This window comes from Aythya marila (assembly GCF_965140915.1).
Source record: "Aythya marila genome assembly, chromosome: 1".
In the NCBI taxonomy this organism is placed as follows: Eukaryota; Metazoa; Chordata; class Aves; order Anseriformes; family Anatidae; genus Aythya; species Aythya marila.
In genome coordinates, this window is record NC_139042.1 from 201,091,839 (window position 1) to 201,111,790 (window position 19,952).

The 19,952-nt window shown below is 41.0% G+C and overlaps 1 protein-coding gene across 4 annotated transcripts in view; it reads left to right on the plus strand.

Moving 5' to 3' along the window:
- Positions 1-14,366, plus strand: part of UPF2 (UPF2 regulator of nonsense mediated mRNA decay) — a gene marked incomplete at its 3' end in the record, with an annotated part of 62,814 nt that extends 48,448 nt beyond the window's left edge. For 3 of the 4 annotated variants that reach the window (XM_082776496.1, XM_082776498.1, XM_082776497.1), the window contains 3 exons: positions 1,706-1,847; positions 5,484-5,604; positions 13,053-14,366. In XM_082776496.1, the coding sequence (XP_082632622.1) occupies positions 1,706-1,847; positions 5,484-5,604; positions 13,053-13,062 (273 nt within the window). Of the gene's footprint in view, positions 1-1,705; positions 1,848-5,483; positions 5,609-13,052 lie in introns of those variants that run through there. The other variant, XM_082776499.1, reaches the window with a different exon arrangement.
- Positions 14,367-19,952: the final 5,586 nt, after the last annotated feature.

Genomic DNA, 19,952 nt, shown 5'->3' on the forward strand with positions numbered 1-19,952 from the left:
TTGCCTTGAGATAGTGACTCAGTGATATTTTGTTAATTACCAGCCTGTTGTTTTTTGGATCCTTTGCTTTCATTTGCCCCATTATGTGTTTCACTTTTTTCTTTTTCCTACTGTGAGCAGCCTGTCTGGATACATTTACCACCCACTTAGACACGGTAAATCCATGGAATAGACAAAAAGCAAAGGGCGTATTAAGATGGCTGAGGAGCTTCATGGTGAAGCTAGGAAATGATTATTACCATGAGATACTGCTAATGGGCTGGTTAGTTTTGCTTGTGTATTGTGTGTAAACCTCATTTGAGAATAACTGGGAACTTGCAAAATCTGCTCATCAATAAGTAAGTGCAGTTTACCTTTCTCTTGGAATTTCAGGAACTTTATATTTCCTACATACGCTTTAACAACAAGCTTGTATTGGCATTCAATATAACTGATACTTTGCATAATAATAATAATAAAATCTTCTGCCTGATTTGCTTCATTAAGTAAACACTTCAGTTGATAGGGCTTTATTTTACTCTTTGTTTTTTTTTCAGTTCTTGTAAGAGTCAATCTGAACTGCTTGAAACAGTTTATTTTCAAATGTAACATCTGAGTACTTGGTATCTTCTCACACTCCTCATTAATGCACTGCCAGTGGGGCACTGCTCTGTAATAGGTACTTTGAGCTTTTTTCAGTAATTACTGCATGAAATACTACGTACATGCAGTGAAGACTCTGTTTACTACATAGCATCTCAACGGAGGTTTTGTTAATGCACCATTTCATCTGCGGTTTTGACAGCGTAGCAGAAGAGAACGCTGAAATTTGCCCGTTTCTATTTCTGTGGAAATAGATTTCAGACGATGAGACCAAGCTGCGGGATTCAGAGTAGTTCGTGGAATATGGGGTGTTATTATCTTTAAATGCATTATCCCACTTATAGCTCAAATATTTATTTCTAATGGAGATGCAACTGAAAGGGGAAGTGAAATTTTTCTGAATGTTTGCACAAACTTTAGTGTTAAAGGGTTTCTGAAAGCTATTGTTTCAGTTTCAAGTCAGATTAAAAATTACTTATATATTTTGGGATTACTCTAAAACATTTCCCTGTGGCAATATGAGCTTGAATTTTGAGTCTGAGGACAAAAAAAAAAATGTATCCATCGCTATGTGTTTTCCTAGCACCAAGGAGCCAGAATCATCCACAGAAAAGAAGGGTACTCACCAAGGAATGCTGGAGGATAGCTGAAACCCTCAGGTTTTCTCTCCTCTGTTATCACAAGGGATAATGGTAGAAATTCTGCTTAGGGGTTTCATCTCCTTTTTGGAAGGAAGAGGACTTTGTAGGGAGGTGCAGCTTTCTTGAGCCAGCTGTGGTCGTTATCTCAAGACCAGTGTAATTCACTGTGGGGATGTCTATGTAAAGAGGCTTGTATCAACATAAGAAATGAAGCATTGTAGCTATGTGTTGCTGGTGAGAATTAATTTTGTTCCGATTACTCAGCCTTTTTTGTGTGTTCTGTATGTCTTCAGAGCGTCTCAATACCTTGTATTTTTCTCATGTGTCATGAAGCAAAGTAGAGCTTAAACAAAAAAAGAAGGAAAAAATACTTTTCAGTAGAAACTTCTGTAGAAGGTAACTCATCATAACGTAGAAATAACCATTACCCTACTGTCTTTTTTTGTTCTCTGATGGGCACTTAAATTTATTTTCACTTGCAGTTTAAGATCTTAAATGTGCCGATGTCTTCCCAACTTGCTGCAAACCACTGGAACCAACAGCAGGCTGAACAGGAGGAGAGAATGCGGATGAAAAAGCTCACTTTGGATATCAACGAACGGCAAGAACAAGAGGACTACCAGGGTAAGAAAATAACCGAGTGCTTCATTTTCATCTTCAGAGGAACTTTCATGGATCTGCAGAAATATCTGTGATAATTAGCAGTAGAAGTTCTGAATGTTATTTTGTAAGGCTTCATGGAAAACCTGTACTTCAGCTCTTCGTTATATGCACACTTTACTCTATGCTCAAAGATGGTTTCACAGCTCTTCCATGAAAGGGAGCTTTTAAGTGGGTCTCAATAAATCTAAATATTTGTTTAGTTTGGAAAAGGGGAAGAACTGGGATCACAGCTTCCTTGAAAATAAGCTAACACAAAATTAACATGATGGTTGTGGCATTGTCTCCATTACTGGAAGAGAATTGAGTTGGATACAAGAGGAATTCAATTCGTGCAATTTAAACTCTGGTTTTTAGATATAAATACACAAAGGTATTTGGGGTCTTCACATTAAGATGTGCAAATACTTACTGGTAACCTTTGCCTGAAAAATAAGACTATTAACCTCAGCTGTTCCAGGAGCCCTAAAAATATGGAACATAATATATTAGCAAAATGAAAGTTTCCTACAAATTATAGCTTTAAAAAGCAAATTAGATCATGTATAAACCAAGCATTTTGGAACATTGACAAATTGAAATAATTAATACAACAAATCATATATAGTCCCTGAACTAGTGCACTTTTTTTTTTTTCAAACTATTTTCCTAGTAAAGACTAGTAAACAAAGCCAAAACAAATAAAACTGACGGTATTCAGTTCTCTTGTTAATTTTTCCATTTAATATCTCCAAAGTTCCTGCTCTATTTTTTGTTGTGAAGATGCTGCAGTCTGGTGGTAATCACAGTATAAGTAGTTAATTATCAGGAAATCTCATTTAAGCTATTTAGTGAAAGGTCATTATTCATCAAGAAATGGGAAATTTAAATTAAAGCAGCAGATCTAATTATATATATATATAAAAAAAAAACACACCATGGAAACTTCATTCAGGATTTTGATAACACAAGAACTAAGCTTGTAATCCTGAAAAGGATTATTTTTCCAAAGCAGGTGTCTACGGAGTTGTGAAAAGGATATACAATATGTTCTTAGAGTTAAATGTCATACTCTGCTTAAATTTTTTTTTTTCCAAGACACTTCCCTCTTATAAAGTCACCTAATGAAAAAGAAAGAAACAGTAGACTTCAGAATTAGACACTTAAGTGCATTTTTCAGACTTTTTATGGGGTTTCACTCATTAATGACTCTTCTGATATTTTTATGGTGGTCAGGGCATTTAGTTTATTAGGACCTGTCTTGTGAATTTGTGGGTATCTTTAAAAAATCAGCCTGTTTAATGTAAGATTTTATTGCGAGCAGTTGTGATTCATATCTAAAAGATGATCACATTCGTTTCATTTTATGTTCTCATATTTTTTGTAGGTGCTGTCTGTAAAGCATTAATTCATGGGAAATAACACTCTAGAAATAGGTTTTGCCATAACTAATACCAGTTTTAAAATTGATTAATTTTTACTTTGATTCTCTTTTGTAGACCTGGCTAACATGCAAAGTAAAACCAAACTAAAAAGGACACTAATTCAGTAGATTACACAGGCTAAATAACGCTCCTGTTTGGCATTATTTTTAATTACATATAAAATAAATATAAACAACATGCAGCCCATGGTTCCTTTTGAGGGTTCCTTTTGAGGAGTCAGCTTGCTTCTAACAAGTTGGTACATATATAAACACACTGACATTTAAAACCAACTCTTTCTTTGTTTCAAGCTTTGAAGTTACCAAGGGTGGGGGAAAGTCATAATTCCTGGAAGAGTGCCTCAAGGTTGTCCGAACTGTTTCATGTACATTTGTTTTTTTCCATTTACACAGTTTAGGTAATAAATGAAAACTTAGCTGCGAAGTACTTCAAAGTATTATTAAGTAATTATTTAATACTAGTTTATTTTTATTCGTATTACACACACTTTAATGTGAAGAAGCAATAGGAACTGGGTGATTTTAACTTAGGCTGGTATTTTTGTGTACATTTTTTTCTTCACTAAAACCAGATAGGTGATGTGCTCAGCCTAGCTAATATGTTGTGTTCCCTTGCCTTCTCTCCCTCCTGTTATCTTCTCAATTACTCAGTTTCTCATGTTACTGACTTGTCACAAGCTCCACTATTTTCTTTTACCCATGGTGTGGAAAACAGAAGAGACAGGTACACACGTGCTGGATGGTTCAGCACTTGCTTCTAGCGCCTGCCTGGCAGTGTACCATCATCTGCTGTTTTCTTCCTGGTCTTGACATTGCCTTGTTAGAGATCTGTCTTGATAAACAGAGTTGTTTCTGAAGGATGTAACTTCCTGACATTTACAAGCAGGGACTATTCAGTGTGTTGAATGGTTTTCTTGGCCTTTTCTGGGTGTTGATAGGGGAGCATGCAGCATACAAACACGTGCTTTATTAAGTGTTGACACCAATATTGTATATTAAATCATTCATAGCTTCGCAGTTTCCCAAAGATTGAATGGATAACTTCCAAAATGCATGCAAAGCTTTCAGTAAGTGGTGATAGAATCTCACCAGTCTCCAGATCTGGCTTGTGCAAGTCTTCCTGAGAGTAGTGGAAGTTTGTTTCTAACAGATGATGGGCATGTGTCTCCAATACCAGCCTGGAGATTAGCAGAGATTACAGAACCAGACAGAGCAGACTTTCAGAGATAAGCTGGTTAGCAGCTCGTTCTACCTTTCCTCTTCACCTATTCCATCTGTTTGCTGAGCAGGGTAGATTCTTGCACAGGTGGACTGTCAGAACTGCTTGCTGTCCGATGTGCTGATGTATGGACAGAGGGTATGTGGAGGTTCTTGTGATGTATTTGTAATTGTATCAGATACTTCAGCACCATTAGTTTAGTCTAGTAAAGACCTATTTTTTTTATCACAACAAAATGAAGTGAAGCTTTACCAAATGTCAACACATCATGCTTCTACTTAAGCTGTCCAAAAGCCTGGATGTCCAGTGCTCAACTGGTAACTGCTCTCAGCATCCACCTGTTTCTTCCTTCTGATCACAAAGAGCAAAATTCCATCCCAAAGACAGCTGCTGTAATGTAGGTCAGCTGAGTCACCCTCTTCAGGTCTGTCTCCTCTGTAAAAGGATCCTATTAGGACTAGTTTAGACAAATACCTGACTTACGGATGCTAATTTAGGACAAGTTTCTCACGGCGTCTTCACTTGGCAGCAGCATTGTCCAGTTGTTCCCATTGCAGGGCAGTTTTATGTTAAGGCTTCTCACAGTGCTGTGAACCTTTGTCCCTCATCATTGATTCAGTCAGTGGTAGCTGCATTCGGAAGGAAAAGGCCACAGCTCCTTCCTTAAGCACCTGTGATGAAAATCATGGCTGGCAGTTCCTTCTGTAAGAACATCTGGAAACACAAGTTCACGTCGTGGGGTAGTGTGGATTTGTCAAAGCTGTCTGTGCAATTTCAGTAATTAAAAAAAAAAAAAAGAGCTGCTCTGGAATAACATGAGAAGTCTTAACTCTAAAGCAAAAAAAGTGTAAATAATGGTTTTTTCTACTTTGTAGCAGTGAAATGTGATTTGTGTAAATTCCTCTTTAAAAAGATACATAACAAATGTATTTAACTTTCTTTCCGTATGACATTACAGAAATGTTGCAGTCTCTGGCACAGCGTCCGGCTCCAGCAAATACAAATCGTGAACGGCGTCCTCGTTACCAGCATCCGAAGGGAGCACCTAATGCAGATCTAATCTTTAAAACTGGTGGGAGGTAGGACAATCTTCCTCTAAATGTGGTAATTCTGGTTCTAGGCAAGTAATTACCTTCATAATTGAGGCAGATAATGATCTGCATAATGTGAGTAGATTTGTTGGTTTCCTTTCTAAAGCATTCTCTGAAAATACTGAGCAATGTTTTGTGCTTCTAACATGGTGTCTGTGAATGTATCCTTGACAGAGTTGGCAAGCCAGAGGATTATTTCATTCAGTAGTCACGGTGCAGTTTTAATATGTCTCCGTGCCTTCTCTCACTCAGATTAAGCTTGAGAAAAACTAGCAAATTAACGTTGCAGCACAGATTTGAATAGGCAGAAGATCAGGTGAAATGGAGTGTTTTCATGTTCCTCTTTGGAAAAAATAATCTTGGAGGTAGGTAGATGAGAGCAACAATGGGAAGGGACAAGTTTACTAAGTGGTCTATATTTGTCAACTAGAAATAAGTTCGTGCACTGTACTGTGTTACAGTGATATTGCCAACCTCCTTCTGGTACATTATTGTAAGAATTTTTGTAGCTTTCTGATCTCTTGTTCCAACAAGCCCTTATACAGAAACCGTTTGTATTAAAAAAATCATCTTTTTTTTTGAAAAAAGACTGCATTTTAACTTTTATGAAGTACTAAATGTAATTCAGTAGAATGATTAATGTTATCCATTTAGTTTTTCATTTCACTGTGGCCTAATTCTGTCATAGAAACAAAAACTGTTCAGTTACACTGAATTGCTGTAACACCTGCAATTGTTTTACAAGTAACTATGCAGTCTTCTCTTGCAGGTCTTTCAGTTATCTGTCACAAGTACCTTGTAGCCTGTGTGAGGAGGAGTACACTGGAGTTCTTTAAATACAGGGACCAGATCAGCAAATATGATACTTCTAGTTTTATATGTGTGTGTGTATATATATAAAATTTCCCAGGACAGTAGTTCTTTTCAAAGGCTTTTGTTTTCAAATGTTTTAGGAAAAACATAATTTAGGATTTCACTGTAAACTAGGTCAGGCATTGTCCAGAGAACAGTTAAAGCAGTGTTTCCTTGCTTAAATGTCTGTGCCATATGCTTGCAATTCTGATATAGTTTTGTCTTATGTAACTTATTCTTTGTTCCTTCTAATCTATAAGCTCCTTAGAGCAGAGACCAGGAAGTTAGTTTTAGTGGGCATATTTTATTTGCTGCATAGTGCAGTGCTCAGGCTTGCAGTCTTGCATCAGTTGAGCCATCCTAGCCCATAGTAAGGAAATCTTTTCTTTTTTTTAACCTGCAGTGAAGGATGCTTAAGCAGAGTTTAATTTATTGAAGACTGGGTCTACCCTTAGCTTACTACCACTAGTACAGGCTTTGTGTCACCTATACTTTTAAGAGCTTCAGGTTTATGGGATATATTCAAGATTGTCTTCTGATTTTGACAGGTGAATTGCAGTATTCCTTGCTTTCTAGTCAAGACTACCCCACCAGCTCCCATGAGGACACTAGAGTATCTTGCTATTTGTTGAGGGCAAAACTTTTACACTGAGCTTTTCATTTTAGCGTCTGTGTGAAGAAATCTTCACTCTTCTATATGCTAGAACCAATCTGTGTAACAGTCTGTAATATTGGTGGTAGGTGGGCAGTTGGACTGGATGATTTTAGGGACTAGGTGATCTTAGAGGCCTTTTCCAATCTTAATGACTCTGAACTACAGATTTGTTTATGTGACGAGTGAGCTAGTTCTGGTTGTTTCTTTGTGTATAAAGACAGATCAGTTATTTTCTTGTAATAGTAACTCTAAACTTGCTGAAAATAATCATGTCTGTTCCCTTCTTTATCTTCTTTATCTTGCATATCTTTAAGATATGCAACTTTTTATTCTACATTTCCTCAGGTTAGGGATGATCTGAGCAAGCAAATCTCTTCATTGATTCCATTTTAAACTACAATCTGACAGGTTCTGAAAGTTAATGTCAGGATGAGCAGTTTCTTGCATTTTTGGGTAGCGTTAAGAGTAGAAAAATTGATTTCATGTTTTACCTTTACATAAACAATTGGATCTGGCTTTGCAGTTAGCCCAACTTTTATAGAATCATAGTAGCAGGAGTTCAGGCTAAATGACCTCCAGAGGGCCCTTTGAACCTAAAATTTTCTGTGATTCTATTTTGGTCTAGCAGGGTCCTAAATAAATAAATCTAAAAATTATAGATGAGTAACTCACACCAACCTTCCACCCACACACATTTGGCAATTCTTTCACCTGTGATAACAGCACAGTAAATGGAAGAATGAATTAGTGGCAGTGGCTGTAATGCATGAATCACTTAACAGGAAAAATCTTTTGTAGTGGTTACTCTTATTTTTTAATATTCTGTTTCTGTGTTGAATTAAATGCAATGAGACTTTCAGCTTTTGTCAGATTTCTTACTGTTAGTGTGTGCAAAGTGCTGCGTCAAAAATTAGTTTCTTGCTCTTTATTTGTAAACACCTGCTTGTATAACTTCAAGTTAAGACATGCTGATCCTGCAAGGAGAGGATTTTTGGGGGGACTCGAACTTTTAAGGCTGACTGGCCTTGAAGGTACTTCACTCTAACACCATTAAAATCAGAGTTCCTTGACTTGCTTAAGCAGCACTCAGTGCAATTTAACAACTCTCACTCTTGCCTCCAGTTGTTTAGCCTTACAGTAAGACTTTGGTTATCAAACTGTTAAACTGGAACTTCAGGAAACACAAAATCTACAAAAGTAATTTTTTATGATGATGTTATCAGGAAAATACTCTTCTACGGTTTTGGAGAACAGCCCCTATATTCACTAGAAAGTGCCTTTCTTATCTTTAAAGAGGATCAAGATCCATTAAATGACTTGCTCATAAAATGAAATATAAATAACTACATTTTATGAAATCTGTTTAAAAGCATACGTTACCAAGAAAGAATTACACGTTACCAAGAAAAAAGAATTACACTGAGAACTTTGAGTGTACAGCAGTAAGCTTTACCAAGGAGGTTTTTAACTTTAATAAGACTAGTTAAATCTAGTCTTATTAAAACTAGTAACTTCAAAACTCCCTGCTGTTTTGAAAGTGTAGTACAGAAAGAAGACCCTGTTGCTGTGAACAGGCCCATTGAGATGCGTGCGTAAGCTGACAAACTAAATCATGGTTAAGTTAGTTGATAATTTCAGCTCAGCTATTTGCATCTGACTCTTATTGCTCTTGAACCCACTTAATGAAGAAATATGAAGCATGAAGGTAATAACAGGATGCTAGGATTTTATTAGCTAAATATTCTCATAATAGTATTTTATTAATGCTGAAAAATCAGAGCATGGATAATAGGGAAGAATGTGAATTGAACTTCATGTTTTTGTGTTACAGCTGCTGCACAAGAATACTTGATGCATCACCCACCATATATCTGATGTATTGACTGATGCTGTATTTTGAAGCTTTCAGTCCACTTAGTGAAATACCAGAAGTCATGGGCAGCTGAGATCTGATTGCTCATATTCTGTTAGCCTCAGTCTAGCTGATTGTCATTGTCTTGGACTAGACAAATCCTTGGTGTTGGTGTGTCACTGTCTTGAGAACCGACACATGTATTCCCTGGTTCATCGTGCTGCTTAGTTGTCATTTTCAATGGGCTCTTGTATTCATTTCCAAAATATGGGAAGATCACCATAGCAGTAGTATTTTACACTTGGTTCAGAATTTTTTGCTGTAAAATTATTCCCATCTTCACATTCAAGGTATCATAAAAAATTAAGATATTCAATCCTCAATTTAATTGTGTGCTGGCTCAGTTCACCCAGTTCTTTGCCATCTTTTCCAACAGCAGTTTAATCTTGTCCCTTTCTCAGTTGTCATTTTAAATTCTGCATTACATCCTTTTCCCTACTACATACACTCACCACTGTAACCTTCCATGAAAGCCATCTGTAGAAATGCAGACCTCCTTTTTTAGCTGTCTTAAGGGAGGAAGGCCCAGGGTAGGTTGGAGGTTGTGTCCTAATTCCTGGAGCTCCTTTTGTCAAACTGCACTGGGACACGAGGGATAAACACCTCCAGACCTGGCTTTTCTCTGCCTTGTTAATATGATACTTGCTGGGCTCTGCAAATATGGATTTGGTGTCTAGGCTAGACTCGATGTGAAGTTTAGAGGGAAAGGAAGACAAGATTTTATTTACAAATTTACAAATTTGTACATTTTATTTACAAATATTTACAAATAAATTCTCATTTATTGAAAACATTTCATTAAAAAAACATTGACATACTACTTAAAAAGAAAAATAAGCCCTCAAAAAAAAAGTTCCGTGAACTTCTGGAAACTACCAATCTTCAAAACACCTTCCCAGTTTGTGTGCTATGACTTGGATTTTATATGGGAGTATTTTATTGTTTGAAGAGATGGAAATACGAAGTAACTCGAACAACTTACAGTTCCCTTCCTTCAGTGAGTCTGGGTTTTGCAGATTTGAATTGGCAACTTTCAGAGTATGGGAGCTGGTAATTCAGATTTATGAAGAAATAATCGGGGCACCTTAAATTGTAATAGTCCAGAAGCACATTGAAATAGGGCTGGTCCACAGAGCATATTCTCACACAGGTAAATCGATAGCAGCTATGTAAAATCCAGTGCTCTGTTTTTCAATACACCATGGCTAGGTTGACGTTCTGCATTGTGGCATTTCAGTTTTGCTGTTGAGAGCTCTTACTCCTTCCAGCAATGGTAACATGCTTGGACTCGGTCAAATGCACATCTGTTGAAATTTCTCTCCATTCCACATTACAGTACGATACGTTTTTTAATCTGTTATTGCATTCATTATCCTGGAATCAAGTCCCTTCAGTCTGTTTGTGCATGCTCCCCCGTGGAAGACAAGCAGAGAGCTGTCTCTGTGGGGCAGAGAGCTGAAAGCAAGCATTGGTTCTCTTCAGGCACCTTTGCTGCCCATGCAGGGGAGCAGCTTAGAGCAGGAGTGCGAACTTCAGATGCTGTTTTCCTCCTTAAACAAGCATCTTCCCTGCTAAAGCTTGTGTAACTGAAAACAAAAAAGGAATGTTCAACAGAATAAGGCACACAAAGAAAAGAACTGTTCCTGGAAAAAAAAAAAACATTGTTTAAAATGGAAAAAAGTAGCTTTCAGGTGTTCATTGTATCTTTTTGATGTTGTTGGGTTTGGTTAATGTGATGGAGAGGGACCAGGCAGCACCAGAGCTGAAAGTGGCCATGGAAAGCAGAGCAGCAAGTGAGTTTTGAGAGGGGTTTGGAGGAGAAGGGAGGTGCCTGAAGTCTGTGAAGAAATGCGTGACTCCAGAAATACACAGAGCAGCGTGGGTTGCTGGGCGACATAAAGGGATTAGGGAGTAGCGTGCAGCTTAATCTCAAGCACCTCACATGTTAAAAAGTAGGAGGATTCTTCTTGTATGTCATCTTGTGATGTCAATGTGCAGAAGGAACCTGATTTCAAAGTCATGTGTGTATTATTATTTCCTCACCTGTATGAGTGGTGTAGTGTTTCTGAACACTTACACAAATTCCAATTTTCTACTCCAGGCATGGCTAAGTAAATGGTTTTCTCTCCTGTGGAGAATGTAGCCAGTAGTAATGCTTACGTGATGCAGTTGAGAAGATGGCTGTAAGGTTGTTACACCAACTGGTAACTGTGTTGGTAGCAGGGAAGGGAGGGAGGTGGGGGGAGTTTGCAAAATCACACTTCTGCAGCCTCTGGTTCAAGCTGTTTTTAATTACAGCTTTTTTTTTTTTTTTTTTTGGAGTTTGACCTTGTCAAACATAGGTCTAGATCAAGGTTTTTGAACAGAAGAAGGGGGCACTTTTCTGCTTATTGTCAAAATTACTTGGCAAATGCATAGTTATTCTGTCTTTAAAAGTCAATCATGATGATTTTTGTTTTTTGTTTTTTTTTTTTTTTTAACTGAACTTTTAGCTGTTTTGTGCTGTTTACTGGTTTGAAGAGAAATGTCCCTTGAAATACCTGTTTGTAGAAATACTGCTCAGGCTTACCAGCAGCATCGTGCCCTAATCCTTTGAAACACAACTCGCTCTGCCTTATCTACCACCAGCATGCCACGGCAGCTGCTGTTTGGGATGAAAGTAACTTCTGCTAGGTTAGATGCACGCAGCTAGTTGTAACGCTTCTCCTCCCCTCCACATCAACAGAAAATAACTGTGTTTTTAGGGGAGATGGGGAGATAAAAGCACAACTCTGCAACGCGCTGATGCTTGAAGTTTTTTCGCAGCTGGAGAGTTCATCAAGTTAAATCTTATTAAAACTGAAGTTCCTTGCTTTGCAGCCACGTAGCCAATGTTGGTGATGATTTGAGTGCACCAAAAAAGAGTTAGAATATTCTGTTACCTAATGCTAAGGCTTAAAACAAACAAAAAAAGCAAAAGCACAGTAAGTTCTACAGGTGCATCAGCTCAGTACCTCCTGACGAAAACACTGTGTATTTAAACAAAACACAGGAATGCTGAATTAATGAGAGATTGAATAACAAAACACTGCAGTATGTAAGAGCACTGAATCACTGTGGATGCTTCTGTTCTGAGAAATGCAGAAAGCCCTATGGCTAGTTTTACCTGCTTGCAACATTTTTCTCGCAAGATTTCCAATAAAAGCAAGTTTTAGATTAACTTACTGTTTAGCAAATGCTTGAGGTTTATGCATTAACATAAAGAATATGACCTGTTTCATTTACGTGGTAAAAGACCTGGGTATGGAGCCCAGGAACTTCCTTGGGATTGTAAATATTGTCAAATTTTCACTTTGTTTTGCGCTACTAAATTTTATAGTCTAGAAATCAACAAAAACCACTCCAGCACAGCTGTCGGTTCTGGTATCCAGGGTTAGTGACACAAGATTGGTGCTACTTCTAGATTTCCTGGTCTTGGATCACATTTCTGCAAATTGGTGTGATCTTTCAATGCATTTTTATATTCTTAAGAGAATAAAATGTGACTGTTCTGAGTAGGAAGCTGTCTTTTGTCACCAAAGAATGATCAAAGGCTTCAATACTCTCTAAAAATGTTGTGAACAACTACCTGGCTCTAGGAAGCCCTCTCTAACACTTCTGCAGTACTCCTAAAAGTGAAGAAATTGTGCACAAAAATTAAAACTGTCTAAAATAACGTGCATTTCTGTAAATTCACAGATCGCTGTGCACTTCAGTAACCTAGCACCTTGCCTGGTAGGGAAAGGCAGCTGTCTCTGATCAACTTTAGATTGATCTGCTGCAGTTGTGTAGGGGGCTTGTTGTTCCTGATACAGAGGTTTGTTGCCTTTTGTCTAGCATGGTCTCATCTTAAAGTGTGCATGGCTAATAGAAATGTGTAACCTCCAAGTGCTAAAGATAAAGGTAGATGAAAATCACGGACAGATTCGGGTGGTTGCTAACCTGGAGAGGATTGGATATTTCTTACTGAACCGTTTCTTTTTTCCTTTTTTTTCGTAGGAGACGTTGATCCAGCAGCAAGTGTCATTTCATTAGGTCCTGTATCTCTGATGTTGTGGATAGTGGAGTCCTCCAGCAATTAAATGAGAGCAGTGGACACATCTCAGCATGTCAGCCTAGAGCGTTCAGAACCGAAACCTGGGACAGGCTGGGGCCGTGGGGCAGAAACAGCAGCCTCCTCTCTTCCCCCCCAAAACCCGCACAGAACAAGTGGAAGCTTCCAGTCATGGCCTGCCAAAAAAAACCACAAAACACAAAGCTTTTTGTAACGGGAACCATGTGAGGGTTAATCTTCTCATACGAGCAGAAGCAAACGAATGAGATGGTTAACTTGACCGGGGAGCAGCTCAGAGGAAACAAGAGATCAACCTGAAATTCAGACGGATTCCACGGGAGTGGAAAAGGTCTTGGTGGCGCCCAGTAAGTGGGGAAGCAAAGCTGCACGCTTGGTGCGAGCTGCGTTATCTCCGGGTCAAGCACTTGGCGTCGGAAGGGTGTTCGTTGGGGGCTGCGAATCTACAGTAGGAAAATGTAGAGCAAACGGTGAAACGGGAAAGAAAACCCTGACATGTGGGAGAACGTCTCAGCCATCACATGCTCCTCCCGACCTGCTGGTGAAGGAGTAGCCTTCTGCTGCCAGACAAGCGAGAAAGAAGGGGTTGGGGAGCGGGAAGGGGTGATAAAAAACACAAAACTTTAGAGCCAAGGAGGTAAAATGTCTGTTAAGGTTTAAAATAGAATGTGAAGTGGATTAACACAGGGTGTTGACTCATACTGCTTGGAACAGCCTGACACCAGCCTAAGGACAGGGATATAGTTGAGCCCATTGTATGTATCATTGAAAACCAAAACGTGCCAGTCAGCATAACAGGGGGATGTCAAGGAGCGGATCCAAATATTTTGTTGATCTTCATGGGTTGATAAGCCTCTGTGTCTATTGAAACAAACAAAAGTTTAAAAAAAAAAAAAAATTAAATACATCTGGAAACAAGTAGAATTTTTATTTTTTTCTAAGTAGAAATGAGGTTTCTTGGTCTGTTTCTGACAATCTGTTATTTATTAGCATAGATTTTTGTTTGCTTTCAGGTAGAAGTAGTTAATTCAGTTAAGGAGCTCATCTGTATGTTACTAATTCTTTTTTTTTTTTTCTAGCTCTTTTAAAATTCTTTTTACCACTGTTTTTTGGTTTCTGCATGTAGGAAGAGAGACTTGTAAAATTGTAACATTTCATACAGAAATGCCGCCCGATCTTCACCAGCTTCAGAAATCTGACCTTTGCCAATGCTGCAATAAAGTGTTGTAATTTAGAATTGGTGTCCGACTCATTACGTTGCCTTTGTTCTTCTAAAATAATGCTTTGAGGATTTCATGGTGTATCTTGGGGCTGTACCTCGGGCTGTACTTTATACAGGTAATTCAGCAGTTGGCGCTGTACCAAAGCAAGAGGATTCCTGCCTCGAAAAGCACTCCTGAAACAGATTTGCCTGCTTGGTAAGGAAACAGACTTCTTGCTTGGTAAGAGCTGCGGGACTTTCTTGCTGGGTAGCAAGAAGCTGTGAAACTGAGGTCTTCTGTAACATAACTTCTGTTGTCATACGCAGACGGCGGCTTTGAAAGAGATGGCTCCACTGCTGGCTCACCTACAGCAGCCAGTTGTTGCCCTCTTGGGGTCCTGCAGCTCCACTGTGAACCAGAGCAGAAGACTGACCCGTGTTAGATCAAGGTGCTGTTGGGATTGTGAGGAAGGTGAGTTCTCTCTTGGCTTCTTGCATCGCTTCTCAGTCCGTGGGCTAGCCCCTGACAGGGTGAAACGCTGGTGGACCATACGTGGACTGACACGAGGGAAGCAGAACTCCCTTTGGTGGTAAATTCATTTGAAGTGTCAGTGAAATTGTGCACTGATGGCGTTTGTTGCCATCACCTGATGGGTCTAAAATAAAGACAGCATCTTCAGTTTTGCCTAGTTATGCTGTTAGCTCAGTGAGTTTTAAAACACATAAGGTTCCTGATGATGCTTTGGAGAGAAGAATTCAAGGTTTTGAAAATACACCTACTTAAATGGTCTTTAATCATGGAATTGAGCACTTAAAGTAGGGAAAAAACTAATTGTCAGAGCAATTTTAGGTCTCCTCCTTTGCCTGCATGTGCTGTAACAGCATTTGGGGATGGGGAAGCACTGGAATGGTCTGTGCACAATTTCCCTGAGGACCTGGCTGGACAGCATAATGGGATGCCATTACACAGCTTCCAGTTTGTGGAACATCACCTGAAGTTTAATTTAGAGCATCCCACACAGATGTATTTCTCTAGATTTCTGCCAGGTTTAGATCTCATTTGCTAAGCAGGCAGGTATTCTGAATATGCACAGTCACCTCCAAAAAATCCGTTCAAAAGTGTCTCCAGCTGCTGTTGTCTCTGCACTCAGAGAAAGTAACTTCCACATTGTAGCTGTGGGAAGTGAAGTGCCCCGCAGGGAGATGGAGTCTTGGTTTCAATTTTGGTGTAAGAACAGCATGTGGAACTATTTTCATACCATTTTTTTGCACTTTCATTTGTGCATTTACTAACCACGTTTATAACTGAGCAATATGACCATAGAAAGATTTCCCCAATGGATAATTTCCACTTCTTTGATGTAGGATGCCTACCAGTTCCTAATAGTAAACTCAGCTTCTTGTCTTGGATTCTTTGGACTGATGGCAACATTTTTTAAAACTACTTGCTGACAACAGCGTGAGGTCAGCTGGAGGTTTCCTTGACTTCAGGCTGAAATGAAGTAAAACAAAAGCATCTCAGTGAAACCTTTTGTAAATGAATTTCAGAATAAATTCTTCTGTAGTTCTTGGGGAAAAAAATCTCCCTTTGATTGTTTCACTTGCAATGATTTCAGTGTTGAACTTGTTCTCATAGGGTGCAAGGATGTTCAGATGTTGTTTGTTGTTTGCTTTCCAGTTTCCTGGCCCTCCACCAGGCTGGCTTCCTGCTTCTTGAGAAAGTTTGGCTCCCAGGTTCACGTGCAGGCTGTTGCTGCAGGGTTTGTAAGGCTGCCTTTAACTCTACACCATTAGAAGGGTTTGTCTGCCTTTCCAGGTTATCTGATCACCACGGTCAGGTGTGCAGTCTGGTTTTGGTATGGGATCAGGGGATAACCTGTACCAGTAACCTGCTCTAGTTGTGCCCCAAACCAAGCACAGAAAAGCGGGTTTGTATCTGCGGCTCGTGATGCTGGAACTGCGTGACTCCCAGCGTGAGGCAAGGCACCGACTGCTTTTTGTTAGATTATGGCATAAAGCAGGACCTGTCAGCATGGGGAATGGAAAAAGCAAGTTGCTCCAACCATTAGGTAATGGGGATCGAAGATGCTCCTCAGCAAGCAATGCTGAGGTCTGCTCGGGGGGGTCTGCAGAGTGCAATTAAACAGAATAATTTGAGTACCTTAAGAGTGAATTTCTGAGTATTTTAATAGTGTTTTCAGTAAGGTCATGTCTAATACAATCGATCATCTCTTGCTACAGCACGGTGACCTCCAGGGGCTCCACAATGTCACCAAGGACTCAGTGACAAATTCTCACCCCGGCGTTGCGTGACGGGGGCAAAGACGTTCCCCTGGGAGTGCTCCTTGAGGGACGCTGGCTGCGGGTGTCCCCACGAAGAGGATTTCTAAGCAAGCATCCCTTAACCTGCACGGAGGTAGCTGAACGCAGAGCACTTTCCCATCCGGGAAAGCACACGTAGATAAGCGAGAAATTGTTTCCCGTCCTTGATTGCGTAAGGGATTTCTCTGCTATCTTATCTGTCTCCGGAAAGAATTTGGAAAGAACTTAGGTCCGGGCATTTGAAGCTGAGGCTTCACCATGGTCAGGCTCGTTGAGCTGGCGTGCTGACAAGCAGAAAATGTGCTGCATGATTTATGGCACGCTGGCTCAAAGCCTATTTGAGCCGTGGTGCTGTGTTACTCCTGGCTCCTAAGTGGAGCCAAAATCTGCAAGTGCAAGGTTTGCTTGGGAGCATAACTGTGGGCAGCACCTTGAGCCTCAGCTGGTGGTGTTTGCCCCCTTTTTCTACCTTTCAATGAAATAATGTGTTAAAAATGGTATGAATCCTTTTTGGTGCATTGCTGGGTTTTCAGACTTGCTACAATTTTATTAACTGTGCAGTCATTCCGGGTAAGCAGTCAGTTCTGTTTGCCATGTAAAGGGAATTACTGCATGAGAAGCGTTTGTGCATGTACACCGATGCACACAAGGTGACTTGATCTATAGGAAGGCTTAGAAAACCAGTCCTGCCTTGCAAAGACAGCCTGCTTTGCTGGAATTTTCAGGTTTTTTCATTGCACTTGGCCCCTTCCTTGAAGCAGCAGCCCTGAACTTGGCAGCAACCCCCCTGGGAGTTGCAAGGAGCGGCTGCTTTAGGCTCTGGCAACTTGCTGGGACAGTGTTCAGATGGGAGCAAATCTGCCTTGAGGAAACGTGGTGCTGGTGACCAAACACTGATCTCCCTGCTTGTTTCTGAATACAGACTCCGCATGCTGGTGGTGTGGCGTTTCCCAGCCCTCCCGCCTGCCTGGCATGGGCACAGGGGCCCAATGTATCCAAAAATATAAATAAGTGAAAAAATTGGCCAAGGGGCTTGCTGATCCCTCACTATTGCCCACCAGAGGTGGCACTGTGGCCTCAAGACTCCACCTCCCAGCCAGGTAAGTGAAAATTTCCAAAATAAACACACTGCCACCACCACCACCAGCCTGCTATTGCCCTCAGGAAAGAAAGACTCGGTCGTTTTGCCTTTTCTTTTGAGCTCCAGAAGGTGTTTTTTCCCCAGTGATGTTTTTTCTCCCCTCCCATGCCCTTCTCCCTGCTGAAGACGTTGGGCCCAGGTGGCGCTTCGCTGCCGCGCCTCACCCCCAGCTATAAATAGGGCTTTCTAACCACGGCTAAGTGGTTCCAGGCGGGCTGCGAATAGGAAACTATTTGGGCAAGAATCAAACAAATGCGTCAATGTCAAAACATTTACTTGTATTGTTTGAATTATAAACTCTGCTTTCAAGTTGTTATTGCTGGGGTGTGAGCGGGACACTAAAACACGCGGTGTTCGTGGCCCTCGTTGGAAGAACAAACGCTGGTTTGTTAAAGACTCCTTCCTTCCTTCCTTTCTCCCTTCCTTCCCTACATTTCCTGGATCCGAGCTCTCAGGCAAGTAAAATCCAACAAAAAGGTTGTAAAACTTAAAAAGGAGGAGACTTAGGCTTTACGAACATTTATTTATTCTTTGGTATTTGCCTGTCAAAGCGTGTGGGGAAAAGGGGAACCACTTTTTTTTTTCTTCTGGAGGTGATGGTTGGCAGCCCAGGAGCTTGAGAACTTTGTCATGCTTTTCCCTTAACTTTCTGCAGTGTTTTTGGTAGCACCTCAGGGCTGCTGTGGTAAAGTCTCCCCTGCTGCACGCCTGTGCCTGCATTTCACAGTGGCTGTGCTCCCGACGTGGGAGCGGGGACGTTCGATGGGATGCGCCAGGCACACAGCGCCCAGTGCCTGGGCTTGAACGCACCAGAAAAATCACGTTGCAAATAAAAATGAAACCTAATCAGGCGCACTAAATCCATTTAGGAAGGCAGGAAATGTTCCCTAGTAATGAAGTCTGTCTGGGTCGTGAAGCTTTAAGCCCCTGGTGATTCTCTACCCCTGCGCTGCTTTGTGCGGTGGAAATAGAGGCGCGGTGACAGCCGCTTCCTAGTAGAGGTTTAAATATGAAAAATAATCCCCCTGCTGCTGCCTACCAGCTTGTATGAATGCTGCTTTCCTTCAGGTGTCATTCCAGGCCCTGGGCATCAGTACAAGGGAGTCGGAGCTTTGTTAGTCAGTCTGAACAACTCCTCGCATATCTGAGGCCGTCTAAAGGGGACCATGGGACACTCAGAGAGGAACAGGGACTTGGGGTTAGTGCATGAGCGTTACTGAGGGAGCTTCTGCCAAAGTTATGGGAAAAATAAATACAGCAGGGGTGTTGGTGTGACCTCCCGGGCACTCTGAGGGCAGTGACTTGCACAGGAAGGTGCGGGGGGTGATGCTGGAGCACTGCGCTGGTCACTGTCAGGAATTAGTGCCCTGTGCGTCTGTAACAGCTGGGGGCTGTGAGGCTGATGCGTCTTCACTGACTGCCACAACCTCCAAAAAGGATTTTGTCTTTATTTTGCTGGTTGCAAGCAGCAGGAGGTAGTTGTGACCCAGTGGGCAACCTGCAGGCTGCAAGGTAAGGGCTGGCCCTACAAACAAAACCGATAAAACCGATCTTTCCTTCCATCTCCCTTGAAGCCTGGGTCACAGCCGAGCATCCAGGGGAGGTGTCAGGGATGCAGCAGCAGCTCTTTGAGCAAGGCATTGCCTCATGTGGGAGAGGTCACTGCGCAGGGCAAGAGAAAGCCCTGGTCTGGGGGGAAAAATTGAAAATTAAAAAAACTTAGCCAAAGAGAAGGGCGTTCCCTTGGAAAGGGTTTGGCTCCATCCCGTCTGAGGACCCTCCTTACCTCAGGGGAAAGATATTTATAGCTGGGGAGGCGCCTCCTAAGGAAATGCTCAGCCCTACGTGAGGGAAGGAGTTCTTTGAAAGCGAGACCCTGGGCAGGTGAAGGTTGGGGCAGAAGCAGTTAAAGGATTAAATGGGACAGGCCCCTGGTGAGGGCCAAGGCCAAAGCTGTTGGTTTTGGTTCTGGCCCATTCCCTGGTTGAAACAAGACAGGACCAGCTCTGCTTTGCACCTCCCCAGCTACAAGAAAAGTTCCTACATCTCATCGTGAAAATCCTGTAGTGAGTTTCCTGCGAGCCATTCAGAAATGGAGCATTCCTCTAGGAGCGATGCGCGGTACAGGGTGACAAAGAACGACATTCCACTTCCCATCAGCCA